We start from the raw sequence: 14000 nt of genomic DNA, 5'->3' as shown, positions 1-14000 counted from the left end.
TCTCTATTTAAATATTATGCTTGTATACACTGTTTAACTCTCTTCTTCTTTCGCTGACATAAAAACGGAACATTACAAAGGTTGCTTGCATTAAGTTTCTTACAACTAAGGTATTTGGCTGTGCGCGCTCATGGGGACGTGGCTTAGGCCTTAGAGTGATACGTGCGGTGCTGTGGTTATGCGCGTGAGCCTTTGAACCGATGATTTTGCGTCGTGACTCCCATATGGAGACAAGTGTTCAGCTTCGTTCGCTTTGAAAGAAACACAACAGAACGACGCCTAAACACAAAGACACGCGGCGCCCGGCAAAGGTAAAAACGTTTGATCTACACCTGTCCCACAAGGAACGTCACTTTTGAGGTGTGTCTTTTTAGGCTTTTTTGATTGGCCGAGACTTCGTTTACCCAAGACAATATCTCACTACAACATCGCTCAAGTTTTCTGGTTGCTTGATGAAGATACTATATTGCAGATTGACAACTTTACAGATTGATGGCTACTAAAGGCTACAAAAAGCAACGGTAACAGGGAAGCAACACAAAGTGGCTATAAGGTTGAGGCAGCCTGATGTCCCCATTGAGGTTTCATCTAACCGTAGGCTAAGTAGTCAAGTGTCAACTGGCACCCGCAGCAGGACGCGTGATTAGTTTTAATTTGCTTGGATTCTCATATGAATTCTCACACTATGTGCCCTCCCAGCATTGTGCCCACTAATTTTTTCTCGCTCTTTCTCTCACCAACCCACGATGGAAACTGCCTTCAAAAAGCTCGTGATGTATTTACCAATTATAATTTGGTCGTGATGCATAATCCCATGCACGCACAATTTTTAATAACAGAGTCAAAACGATTTGCGAAAGACCATGAAAGCTGCCTTCAGAGGTACGCGACCGATTATCGATTCCTGTTGCCACATCATTGTAGCTTTTAAAATTAGGGAAGAGGCTTAAAAGCAAAAATACGTTTCTGGCTTAGGTCGTTGAGCCAGCGGTTCTGCCATTTTGCAGATGGTCATGCTAGCGTCGACGGCGGTGTGCTTCCATAGTATATATTTATTTTTTTTTTGAAGTGCCCACCAAAAGCACTAGGCCTTCCTTTGTGGTTCACTATACAAGTACAAAACCACAGATGAAAAAAAACTGAAATATGTGTACTACGTTCTGAGCGCAGTGTATCGCGAAATGCCGTGTAGCTCGACAGGCACGGACTCCAGACACAAACACATTCGTTAACACAAAACACACATGCACATGCACACACATTTACACACATACATACACCGAATTCCACACGTAAGGCATGAAGATTATGGTCGGATACATCAGCATGCACAAAGATAGGGCTTATAACAGGAATCTCAATGCAATCACATCGCAAACGATCAATTTGTAGTACCTATAAAGCCGGGTAATACTGGGGAATACAGATAGCATGAACTACAGCATATAATGCAACATTGATACATATACATTAACGTGATACATGTACATGCACCGGTTTGCTTTGTACAGAAAATGGTATAGCTGTGGAATGCTTCAAGGGATAAGAAACGTGGCATCGGGATATATTTTCACAGTAATAAAGATGCACGAAGGACTTCATGTACTTGCGTTTCAAGAGCACTGGTAAAAGATTTAATATTGTAGAAGACTTCCAGGGATACACAACAATTATCATCACAGACTAGTTGCAATCAGGCAACTGGAGGCAGTATATCTGTTGCTGTTGCATCAAACCGTATTTGGGAACGGAGCGCTCGAATTAGCTCCCGAGCCCCAACAGAGGTTAGCAATTTAGGGCTTCTAGAAACTTTATAGGTGTCATAATTGCTTATCTTTCAATCGGTAGTACAATCGGATTATAATATGCGTAATTTTGTCTTCATATTCAATGTTGGTAGTAAGTTCCTGTTCCAAATCTTCGATATCAATAAGTGGTTTGATCTCCGTATTCAACAACCTCAATTCAACCTTTTTTTTTCCGTAGCTGGCTCAGAAAGCTTGTTAACACAACGCCAACATGAGTGATCGTTACAGACGAGTTTAATATCGCTTTTGCGTTTCGACACAGTACTGCTGCGATTAACCGCCTTTTTTCTGTATCATTGGTAAGTTCATGGAGGCTCATCTTACATTGAAAAACACCCTGTTTGTGCATCAAAGGTAGTTCGTTTTTCATTGCGCGATGCGCTGCAGCACTCCCCTCACCTTCTGCAGAATTGCTTTCTAGACCCATCGAAGAAAATCCTCAAAGGGGAGGATGTCTCGTCGTCTTGTCTGCTCATCGCGTTGGTCGGCCATGGGTAGCACTATCGTCGATATGTCCATCAAATGGTCCGTCGTAGGCTTCCAGGGGTTCTCCTTCTTGTAGGCCAAAGTTCTGATGAAATCGAATCGCACTGGGCCTTCTGCCTGGGTTTATTGGCGCCAAAAATGTAAAATAAGGAGAGACCAATAGCCGCGACGTCCCGGCGATACGATGGTGTTCTATTTACAAAGATGGCGACTCGAGGAAGACGAAGCAGCGCGAGCTGCTTCGTAATGAAAGTTCGTAATGAAAATTCAGGAAAGTGCCAATATATGGAGACCTTGCATTCATCAACAAACTTCAATGAGTTGTTTACAATGAGTGAACGGTGCTACGACACATGCGATTTGGAGACACCCGCGGAACATGCCTTATTACGAGAAACCTCAACTCAGTCAGATTTCCCATCGCAAACAGGACTTCAGAATGCGACATATTCATTGTCTCTACTAGACCTTGAAACTCAAGGCACCATACTTTCGCGAGCTTTGAAAGAGTTCGCGGAGATGTCCACGAACAAGACCGGCGGAAGGTCGTCAAACCTCATGACACCAGCAGAATCTCTATATGGCGAATATATCAAGCGGGATACCATAGATTTGGAAACTTGCGAGCTTCAAGGGCAAGATACGAGACAAAAAGGTTAATCAATTCATGACGCTGGAAGGCGAGATGAGTACGTTTTTGTAAGGTATGCGAGAAAGATGGCCGCGGCCCGTATTCGGCAATTCCTTCTAACGAAAACGATATACTGCAGAAAACATCTTTACAAGACACGTCACAACAAAAATTCTATCACTAACGTCCAGCACTCCAGAAAGAAGCGGAAGCTTCCAAGGCACTATTTTGAGATCGCAGCAAACGAACGTGAACTCACACCAGGGTACCAGACCGTCGAAGACGTGATTAAAATTTTGACTTGGCACGTGGACTGCATAGACAGACTTGGCGTGTGCTCAGAAGACGGCCACAGTGACTGTTTCGCCTTCTGACTGCCTCACCGTATCGAAAAAGATGGACTTTGTGAACCTGCTGAACGCGAACTAAAACGGCCTCTGAATGGCTGGGGAAGATGTAGAAACTTTTAGGTGTCATCATTGCTGCACCGATGAGATCACCATCATCGGTGCCCATAGTCGCGTGAGCAGCCATAGCTCGAGCTGCTTCCTGTTCCTCGATGATGATGATGATGGTTGGGTTTTTATGGCGCAAGGGTGACCAATGGCAAAGAGTGCCAGAGAAAAGGTTATTTATTGAAGTGAAGTGGTTACCACAAAAAAGTAGGTAGGTAAAAAAAAAGTGTGAACCGAACATAATAAAATCAGTTAAAGATAATGGTGATGGCTGGTTTATAGGGCCAGATTTGATTATGCGTGATAGGAAATGAGGTTTAAAAACTTAACGTCTGACAAATACTCAAACACAAGTTTCACAGAAACAGTGGCATCGTCACCTAGAAACAGCGATGGATGTAGTGGAATATGTTGTCTGTAGAGTTCTCTGAAGTGTTTGTTTCGTGTTGTGTAAAGTGCCTTGCATGTGATTAGTATGTGCACTACGGATAGGGCCTCTCCGCATCTGCTGCACAGAGGTGTTGGAGATCCAGCGAGCAAGGGCGAGTGCGTTGCATGTATGTGCCCTATCCGTAATCTGGCCAAGGCGACTCCAGAGTATCTATTGCGTGTGTCCGTGGTGTATGGTCACGAGTGAGGTTTTATTACGTGTAACTTGTCTGTTTGTTCACGCCAGTGTTTTTGCCATGTTTTGCGAAGTTGTTGTCTGATGTGTGGTTTCACGTCGGTGTAGGGTAATGTCGTTATGTCTACTGAATTCAGGAGTGCTGCTTCGTTCTAGGCTACACCCACTGTGGCCAGAGACCCAGCAAAGAACCAGTTCAAATTTGCAAACATACACCGACATAATACCCTTGATGATCAGATTGACAACGTGGTTTTTCGAAGGCATTGTTGACGACAGTGCCTTCAAAACACTGAGCGAATCTGTATAGATAATGGATTGTGGGATGTGGCTTTGAAGTATGTGATTGACAACATGAAGTACACCGTCAGCCTCTGCCGTAAAGATATTAGTATGACTATTCAGAGTTCTAGTTACATTAAGGCCGGGACCATCCGCCCCGCCGGACACAGAGGTGGCAGTTTTAGATGCGTCCGTATAAAATTCAGAACATTGGTACCTCAGCTGCAAATACAAGAAGTGCTGAAGAATTGCACATGTGGGAGCTCGGTTTTTATCTACATGTGTAAAAGATGTGTCGCATGATACAGGGTGGAGATGCCATGGTGCTATAAAATCCGTTAGAGAACTTTGGATTGTATCTAAAAAGAAGACAGCAAGCTCTGACACTTCCTCTTTAACTCTGTAAGATATGGGCGCAGAGAACGATGGTCGATTTAAAAGGAGTTCAGTCATGAATGTATCATGAAAAACTGATTTAAAAGGATGGTGTGGCATAGATGAAATATGAAAGGCATTAAGGATATCTGTGTATGCTCGCTGACGTTGTAGGTTCAATTTGTTGCACTCCACATAGCGGCTTTCGACCGGGCTAGTGCGGAAGGCACCACACGCCAGGCGGAGCCCGAGATGGAGCACTGGGTCCAGCTTTTTGAGGGATGTTTTGCTTGCTGACCCATAAACAACGCTACCATAGTCCAATCGTGAACCTATCAAGCTGGTAAAAACACGTAAAAGAAGTTGTTTGTCAGCGCCAAAAGAAAAGTGCGAGAGAACCTTCCGGATAGTCATTGTCTTTAGGCATTTATGTTTTAGTTGTTTTATGTGTGGAATAAATTTGAGCTTTTCGTCAAAGAATATACCTAAAACTTGTGTTTCTTTTTTACAGGAATCGAGACACCATTGAGTTGAATGTCTGGATCCGGCCGGATTCCATGCCTCTTGGAAAACCAAACACAAGTGCACTTTACGGGATTAAATTTAAAACCATTGCTTTCTGCCCAGCCAACTACCTTGTTAACACCAAGCTGGACCTGGCGCTCACAGACAGACAAGTTACAGGATTTAAAGGAGAGTTGAACGTCGTCTACATAGATTGAACAGGAAATCGACGGTGGCAGCACCTTCCTGAGGGAATTAATTTTCACAATAAAAAGGGTGCAACTTAAAAGTCCACCTTGCGGCACTCCATTTTCCTGCACATGAACCCTAGAGAGTGCAGTTCCAACTCGCACACGAAATGTTCTTTGAGACAAGTAGCTGGCAAGTGTGTTCATCATTTTACCTGTTATGCCGAAGGACAGGAGGTCCCTTAGGATGCCATACCGCCACGCGGTATCGTACGCTTTTTCCAGATCAAAGAATACCGTCATACAATATTGTTTGTGGAGGAAGGCATCCTTTATTTAGGACTCGAGCGCGACGAGTTGGTCGTTGGTGCACCGCCCCGTTCTGAAGCCTGCCTGGCAGTCCTCTAGAAGACCATTGTACTCAAGAAAGTACACGAGTCTCCTGTTTATCATCTTCTCGAGGAGCTTGCACAGGCAGCTTGTGAGGGCGATGGGCCGATAGCTAGCGGGAGAGGAAGGGTCTTTTTCTTCCTTCAGGAAAGCCACTACTATGGCCTCCCTCCAAGAGCGAGGAATGTGCCCCGAAAGCCATATGTTGTTGTATAGATGTAGGAGTGTTTCAAGAGTGTCTGGGTGTAGTTGTATCCTGGTGTATGTGATTTTGTCTGCACCTGGAGCTGAAGGCTTACATGTGCTCAGAGCAACCTTCAGCTCATGAATTGAAAAAGGAGAATTGTAAGTAGTGCGCGACTTGTTGTTATCACGCAGGGACTTCTTTTCTACAAATGTTTTGTGTTTCATGAAAGTGTTTGTGTAGTGTGCTGAACTGGACATGTGTTCGAAGTGTTGTGCAAGTTTGTTAGCCTGGTCTTCAAGTGTGTCCCCTGTTGTACTTACCAGTGGCAGGCTGTGTGTCTGTTGTCCTTTTAGTTTTCGTATTCGTGTCCAGACTTTGTGTGCATCAGTGTATGAGTTGATGGAAGTGAGGAAGATGCGCCAACTCTCCCTTTTCGCATCACGACGCACTCGCTGCCCAAAAGCCTTTGCCCGTTTAAAAGAAATGAGTTCATCTGACGTGGGGTACCGGCGAAGGACACCCCACGCCTTGTTCTGGGCCTCTCGCGCCCGCCTGCAGTCCTCGTTCCGCCAGGGCCTCCTTGGGGTGCGGGACTCACTGGAGGCCTGGGGAATAGACTTTTCGGCGGCGTCGAGGATGTGCGCCGTGACAAGTTGGGCGGCTTCCTCCACGTGTAGGTGTTTTATGGATGTGTGGTGTAGTTGAGATATTTGTGTGATTGTTCTCCAGTTTGCTTTTGATTCATTAAACCTTTTATTGGGAAGATGGAGTGCTCGGGCATATACCTATATACGTTAATGAAGTGGGGAAATGGTCACTACCATATGGGTCTGTGTCCACACCCCACTTAGGACATGGAAAGAGAACTGCGGAACCAATGGCCAATTACAGATGCGAGTATGTATTGTGTCCTAAGTTATGGTATGTAGGCTGTTTTTTGTTGAAAAGGCATGCTCCGGAGGATGTAAGAAACTTCTCTATCAGGCGACCTCGGGCATCCGTTCTGGAGGAGCCCCAAAGAGAGTTGTGCGGATTAAGGTCGCCTGTTAGTATGTATGGTTCGGGCAGCTGGTCAACCAGTGCCCCGAAATCAGCGCTCAGAAGTGCCAAATCAGGAGATATGTAAATGGAGCATACCATTATCAACCAATTAAATATTATTGTACGGATCGCAACAGCCTCGAGGACAGTGTTTAAAGGGAGAGGGTGGCATGCAAATTATTTCCGAGCGATAATGGCCGCACCTCCCAAAAAGTGGGTGCAGCCAACCCTGTCCTTCCTGAGTACCCTGTACCTATTTAGAAATTAGTTTGTTTAGAATTGAGGTGGGTTTCCTGGAGACACATGATACTTGGCTGACTGGCATGCAGAATCTCATACACATCGTCAAGATATTTAAAAGTAGGCATCTGCAGTTCCATTGGGTGATGTTTTCTGTTCCCATTATTTAAATTTAAGAATGACTGGAGTGTGTGTGTTCGTGTGTGTTCATGTGTCGTCTTTCGAGGCTGTTACTCTTAGATTAGGCTTTTTAGGCTTTTCTACTGGCTTGGCCGTAGGATGCCGCTTCTTGCGCTGCGTTGCCGGCAGGAACGACGCCACGGCCACCGGGCCCCCGGGACTTAGTCCCCCTTCGGGAGCCCTTCCTTTGAGCCGCCACCGCCGCGGGCGTCGGGGACGCCAGAAGTGGCACGGGCGGTCCGGTAACAGTGGGAGCCGATCCCCGCGGCACCCTCCAACGCACTTGAGGACAGGGAGGAAGCGGCGGGAGCGGCACCGGTCCCAACGGAAGAGGTTTGCACCACAACCGCTGCTGCCTCAGCAAGCGGTGTGGTGGCGGGTTGGGCTTCCAGAGGCAACCCAGGGAGGGGGGGGGGGCGCGGCGGGGGACCAGGTCAGACTCGCTGAACTGGGTCCCTGTGGAAACCAGACGCCGTTCCGCCCCGCGGCGAGCTGCGTTTGCGTACCTCCCTAGGGGGAAAGAGGCGAACCTCTTCCGCGCCTCTGGGAAGGTGATGTTCTCAGTTACCTTGATGTTGATTATCTTTTTTTTCAATTTGAAATTTTTCGCACTTGCGGCAGTAGGCTGCATGCGCCCCCCCGCAGTTCACACAAGAGTGGGTGTCGGATGGACAGTTGTCACTCGGATGATCGTGCGCCGCGCATTTTGTACAAGTTGTTCGGCCACGGCAAGAGTTTGCGCCGTGCCCGAACCGCTGGCACTTAAAACAGCGCCGCGGGTTCGGGATTTAGGGACGGATGGTGCAACCTGCATTTATGTGTCGTTGAAGAAATGCGCGGTCAGAGGTCAAGATAATGTGCTTGGTGGGAATCTCCTTCTCGTCTCTGCGGATAGGGATGCGTCTCACGGCAGTGACGCCCTGATCCTTCAAGCCGGCAAGGAGATCCGCATCCGTTTCGTTCAGGAGATCTGTCTCAGATATCACACCTTGCCAGCTGTTGAGGCTCCGATGGGGTGGGACCCGGATGTCTAGATCAGCCAGTCTAGTCTGAGCTAGAAGCTTTGTGGCCTGCTGCTCTTCATTTATTTCGATGAGGAGTTCACCAGACCTTTGTTTTTTGCACTTATATGATTTTCCTACTGTGGCTTCAAAACATTCTGCGATCAAGAAGACTGACTGCCATGCAAGAGGTTGGGGTGGATTAAGCGATTCCATCACAAGAAATCGAGAAAAAGTATCCGGTTCAGGAAATGTCAAAGATGGCAATGGGGAAACAGATACTTCGGTGCGGCCCCTTTTCAGGGACCGATCACGTTTGGGGGGGGGGGGGTTTGTAAATACCATGGGGCATAGTATAAAATCAGAAAGACTGGGGTACTTTCTTCTTTGACCTTACCCTGGTAGTCAAAGAGGTCCCGGAGCTCCCTGCCTGGTAGACAGGCATGGAGCCCATCGGCCGGAACTTGACCAAGGCTCCGACGGCCACCGTTAGAGGTTTCTACCCTTCACCTTAAAAACACATCACCACGGTAGGTCACGGTAGGCTTGTGTTGGGGGGCTCGGGGTCCGCGGTATCGCCAGTACCGTCACCAAGATTACTCAAGGTGCCCCGTGCGGGGTCCTCTTCCTCGAGTCGCCATTTTTGTAGATAGAACACCATCGTATTGCCGGTACGTCGCGGCTAGTGGTTTGTCCTTATTTTACAGGGCTATTGAATTTCAAGAGCTTGAATAGAACAGATAAATTGTGCTTGCGTGCAAATTCCAATTTGTGCAGTTTATGCCACTTAAGGACAGCGTTGTAAGTGTATTTTTCATGCCGGATACGGGAACCGCAAAAATATGCGAGAAAGCTTTTTTGTACCTTCGCCTTGCACAAAAATTACCACGAAATCGTACAATTCCAGACTGCCGGTCCAAAGTATATTGCGGGAGTAATGAGGGCTTTAAAGAGGCCAAAAAGCGCGATGCTCGAGGGCTACCAACCATAGCATGCACCCAGAGAGCGAAGAGATTATCGTTATAGGTTGTTAACATACATAAATTGCGAACCGAAGCATAGATTCCATTAAACCCGAAATTGCATGTTGTGCCTACTCGTGTTATATTGTGAGAGTCGAGGTGGTACCAAAAGGTTACAGGAGAATTTTTTTCGAGTGTATATAGTAGAAACGGCCTTCTAAGGATTCAACTTTACCCAATAAGTTTTACATCAGAGTGCAATCGCGGGTACTTCGCTTCGAGGCTGGGCCCATTATGCCTATAATTCCACTTTAAGGCTAAGTTTGATTTCGTCAGCGCACTGTAAGAGAGATGAATGCTTTCTACCTAAGTGTATATCATTGAAAAATGCGTTAAAGAGTAGAGGGGCCATAATAAAGCCCTTGGAACTCTAGATTGCACAGCAAAGCTGCGAAACTTGGTGCTGGCTTACTGAACAAACGTTGCTGTACCGTTTAAATAGTTAGCGAATGAATCACAAAAAGCAGAAAAAATTGCATACGAAGACAGCTTGCGAAGGAGAAGATCATGGTTCACGCTGTTGACCTCCTTAGTGCAGTTGAAGCTGGCAGCCACCACAAGTTTACGTGAAAGTACGCATTTGATTGCGTAATGTAGAGAGCATGCAATGTTAGACACTACCGACCGGGAAGGCATGAATCCATTCTCAATATTGTAAATCAAGGGGCGGATTTCGGTCAAGAGATAACAATGTGGCACTTTTTCAAGGACTTCGGGAAAACCAGAAATGAGAGACATTGGTGGATATTTCTCAGGCAGGTAGATATTTTCCCGAGGTGGTAGTGGTAGGCGGTAGATATGTGTACAGCCACGAGATGAAGTATGCGGACCACGGCAGCGGTCGCCAAAACTACCTCGCCGTGTGGTGTCGCGGCGCCTGCCATCTAAACCAACCCACAGCGCGGGCATGGCCAATCTGTAGTTCAGGAATACCACTATCACCGGCTTCTTCGCGTATTGGTCTTGCTTCGATAAATTTGGCGCTAGGGAAACGTAGACCAGTTATAGGAGCGCTGTAGTCCACCGCCCTACGTGAGAAAACGTTAAAAAACCCTAATAAATAGAAATGCTGGTACGCGAGAACTAGCCCGATTTGGCTACAACGGCGTCGTAGCCTATTTATTACATCTTCTAAATCACTAGCCGCGATACGGAATGAATTAGAGTAAATACGCTCGAAAAATGACTCAAAACGTTTGACGTTTCGACTGACTTACGATGGTGTACTGTTTTGTATTGCATTTCTTGTGCATGCCGTATGAAAAACACGTTCGTCGGAAAAAAGTACACTGTGAAAGAACTAATTTTTTTGCTCATCACCTTCCACAACACTTTCGCAACTAACTAGATCATACAATCACACTACAACATGTTACATCACCTAATTATTTCATGGGTTACCCACTCCATCGAGCATAGCCAATCTCCGTGGACGAATGTCGGGATTGCTGGGTGCTGGATACATTTTGTATATTTCCTGTTCCTTTAACAGCAGACATTCAGAAATGCAATACTGCTGGTTGATGAGGTGAAAAACGGCATCTCTTGCAAAAACGGCTCGGTGGCTGTGCCACGACACGGTCTAACCCACTTCTGTTCGTCATGCAGGATTTCGTCTGCGCTATCTCCTGCGTGCTGGTCCCCGTTCTTCTGGGCCCAGTATCAGCCATCCACGTGAACAACCCTTTCCCGGCAAGCCTTGTCACCGTGGACGACCAGCGCCTCCTCCCAGCGTTGGCCACCGCAGTTTCTACGGCGCTGGAACCTCCAACCTGTGCGCTCGAAAGGGCAATCAAGGCCACACCGTCATCGACTTCATCAGCGGCGCTGTGTATAAATCGTCCCCGCCTGCCCGGCGCGCTCTGTGGGCTCGGTGGCTGTGCCACGACACGGTCTAACCCACTTCTGTTCGTCATGCAGGATTTCGTCTGCGCTATCTCCTGCGTGCTGGTCCCCGTTCTTCTGGGCCCAGTATCAGCCATCCACGTGAACAACCCTTTCCCGGCAAGCCTTGTCACCGTGGACGACCAGCGCCTCCTCCCAGCGTTGGCCACCGCAGTTTCTACGGCGCTGGAACCTGCAAACTGTGCGCTCGAAAGGGCAATCAAGGCCACACCGTCATCGACTTCATCAGCGGCGCTGTGTATAAATCGTCCCCGCCTGCCCGGCGCGCTCTGTGGGCTCGGTGGCTGTGCCACGACACGGTCTAACCCACTTCTGTTCGTCATGCAGGTCAGTAGCCAGTATTGCCTTTTCGCTAAAAAATCAAGCAATCGATGCCTTATTCAGTTACCGAGCCCCCAGTGCTGTGTTTGTATCGTGTCTGATTGTATGACCACTGTTTTTTCTCTGCTGCTGATGTTATCTGGTGACATCGAAACTAACCCTGGACCCCCCACCCTAGAAGATATTCTAAATGAACTTAAAAGCTTGTCTTCCGGTCAAGCCCAGCTTATTGGTGACATGCAGAGCCTAAAATGCCAGCTCTCTAACACCGATAAAGCAATCTCCGCACTAGGCAAAAGAATCGACAACTTAGAATCGCACTACAACCAGGTTCAAACACTACAAACGGAATTAGACACCATAACAACCATCACCTCCCAGACTGCTAGCCAGGTCTCGGTACTGGAGGCTCGACTGGACGACGCTGAGAACCGTTCCCGACGGAACAACTTGCTGTTTTATGGAATAGCGGACGACACGCCATCCGAGACCTACGTACAGTCTGAGCAGCTAATCACTGCGTTCTGCAGGGACCGCTTCAAAATATCTATTGAAACAAAGGAAATTGAGCGTGCCCACCGTCTTGGCCGCCACTCTCCAGACCGGTGTCGGCCCATAATAGTGAAATTCACCTCTTTCAAAACCAAGGAAACTGTCCTTGGTAATGGTCCTCAACTTAAAGATACCGATTTTAGCATTGGGGAAGATTTCTCGCCGCTAGTCCGGAACGCACGGAAGCACCTTCTCGCCTTTGCTAAAGAAAAATCGGGTCCTTTCCTTCTACGGTACAAAACATTGTTTATGGGCTCTAAACGCTACATTTTCGACGATACAACCGGAACTGTCGAAGAAAAATCGTAGCAACCCCCTTCCCACCCCAGGTCGTTAAATGGTTATCTTCTTGGTCACAAAGCTAATCTCTACTTTTCGGTTATATTCACTAACATTCGCAGTTTTCTTTCTAAACGCGACCACGTGTCGAACCTTGTATCTTCTTCCAGTAGCAGTTTACTTATACTAACCGAAACGTGGTTGACTGCTGACGTCACCGACGGCGAAGTTTTGGCCGACTTGCCCAATTTTACTCTCTTTAGAAAGGATCGTCCCGGCACACGTGGCGGGGGCGTTCTCATTGCTGTAAACAAACAACTCTCATGCTCGGCTATCAAAACAGCCTCTGACCTCGAAATCCTATGGTTGCTCTGTCGTTCCGCACCACACTCTGTGCTTTTAGGTGTTTGTTACAGGCCCCCTAAAAGTAGTCCAGATTTCTCTCGCGAACTTAACAGTATTTTAATCAAACTTTCGAACAAATACCCAAATGCTCGCGTACTTTTCTTTGGGGATTTTAACTTCCCGAACGTCGATTGGACGAACCTAACCTCGTCTGCACCCAACGCAAAAGAAGCTAACGAATTTCTTGACGTCTGTCTAAACTTTAATCTTACTCAGCTGGTATCCCAACCTACACGAGTCACTTCCGATACCGCCAATATTCTTAACCTAATTTTAACAACGGATCCGGGCAGCCTGTCTTCCATAACATATCTAAATGAAATAAGTGATCACAAAGTCATTCACGCTAATTTTAACTTTGTTCCTGAAATACGTCAAGCTTGCAGTAAAACAATTCGACTATATGATAAGGGGAACTATGAGGCCATCATTCGTGAACTTGATGCCTTTCTTCCGTCATTCCAGGACGGTTTTTGGGATCGATCTATGAACGAAAACTGGTTACTCTTCAAAAACAAACTGAACCGGTTAGCTGATGAATTCATCCCTACGGTAACTTTCCGTCCCACCCGCCAAAAACCCTGGTTTACGAAGTCATTAAAAACACTTGAAAACAAGAAGAAACACCTTTTTCGTGCCGCGAAGACTAGAAACAGTGTTTGCGCATGGAAAAAGTACAACATTGCAGAAAAAGCATATTTAAGAGAAGTGCGCAACGCCAAGTACTCATTCTTTCACACTGAACTACCTAAAATCCTCGCTGATTCACCCAAACGTTTTTGGAAAGTTCTAAACCCACATGACACCCCCCCTGTTATTCTTACTAATCAGTCTGGTCTAGAAGCAAGTAGTTTTGAAAGTGCCAATATGTTTAATGTAGCCTTTCATTCGGTCTTTACGAACGAACCTGACCCCACTGATACGGAACTGTTCTCTGTTAGTCTGCCTGAAATGCCGCCCATAAGCATAAACTTCTCTGGTATCCTCTCTTTAATAGAAAAAATGAAGTTGTCATCTTCTACTGGTACGGACGAAATAAATGCCAAGCTCTTAAAAAACACAAAGTACATATCTGCCGAATTTTTGCTGTTGCTGTTTTCACAATCCCTGTCCACAGGAATTC

The 14000-nt window shown here is 46.7% G+C and overlaps 1 protein-coding gene across 1 annotated transcript; it reads left to right on the top strand.

Annotated features, from left to right (window-relative positions):
• The first annotated feature begins 11228 nt into the window (after window positions 1-11228).
• On the top strand, window positions 11229-12509 carry LOC144160531 (uncharacterized). The gene has a single exon (XM_077691800.1). The coding sequence runs from the start codon at window positions 11330-11332 to the stop codon at window positions 12500-12502; it is 1173 nt and encodes a 390-aa protein (XP_077547926.1). The 5' UTR covers window positions 11229-11329; the 3' UTR covers window positions 12503-12509.
• Window positions 12510-14000: the final 1491 nt, after the last annotated feature.

Source organism: Haemaphysalis longicornis, unplaced genomic scaffold (assembly GCF_048455015.1).
Source record: "Haemaphysalis longicornis isolate Haplotype H1 unplaced genomic scaffold, Haemaphysalis longicornis Haplotype H1 scaffold_103, whole genome shotgun sequence".
Taxonomy (NCBI): Eukaryota; Metazoa; Arthropoda; class Arachnida; order Ixodida; family Ixodidae; genus Haemaphysalis; species Haemaphysalis longicornis.
This window is presented reverse-complemented; position numbering and strand designations above follow the sequence as displayed.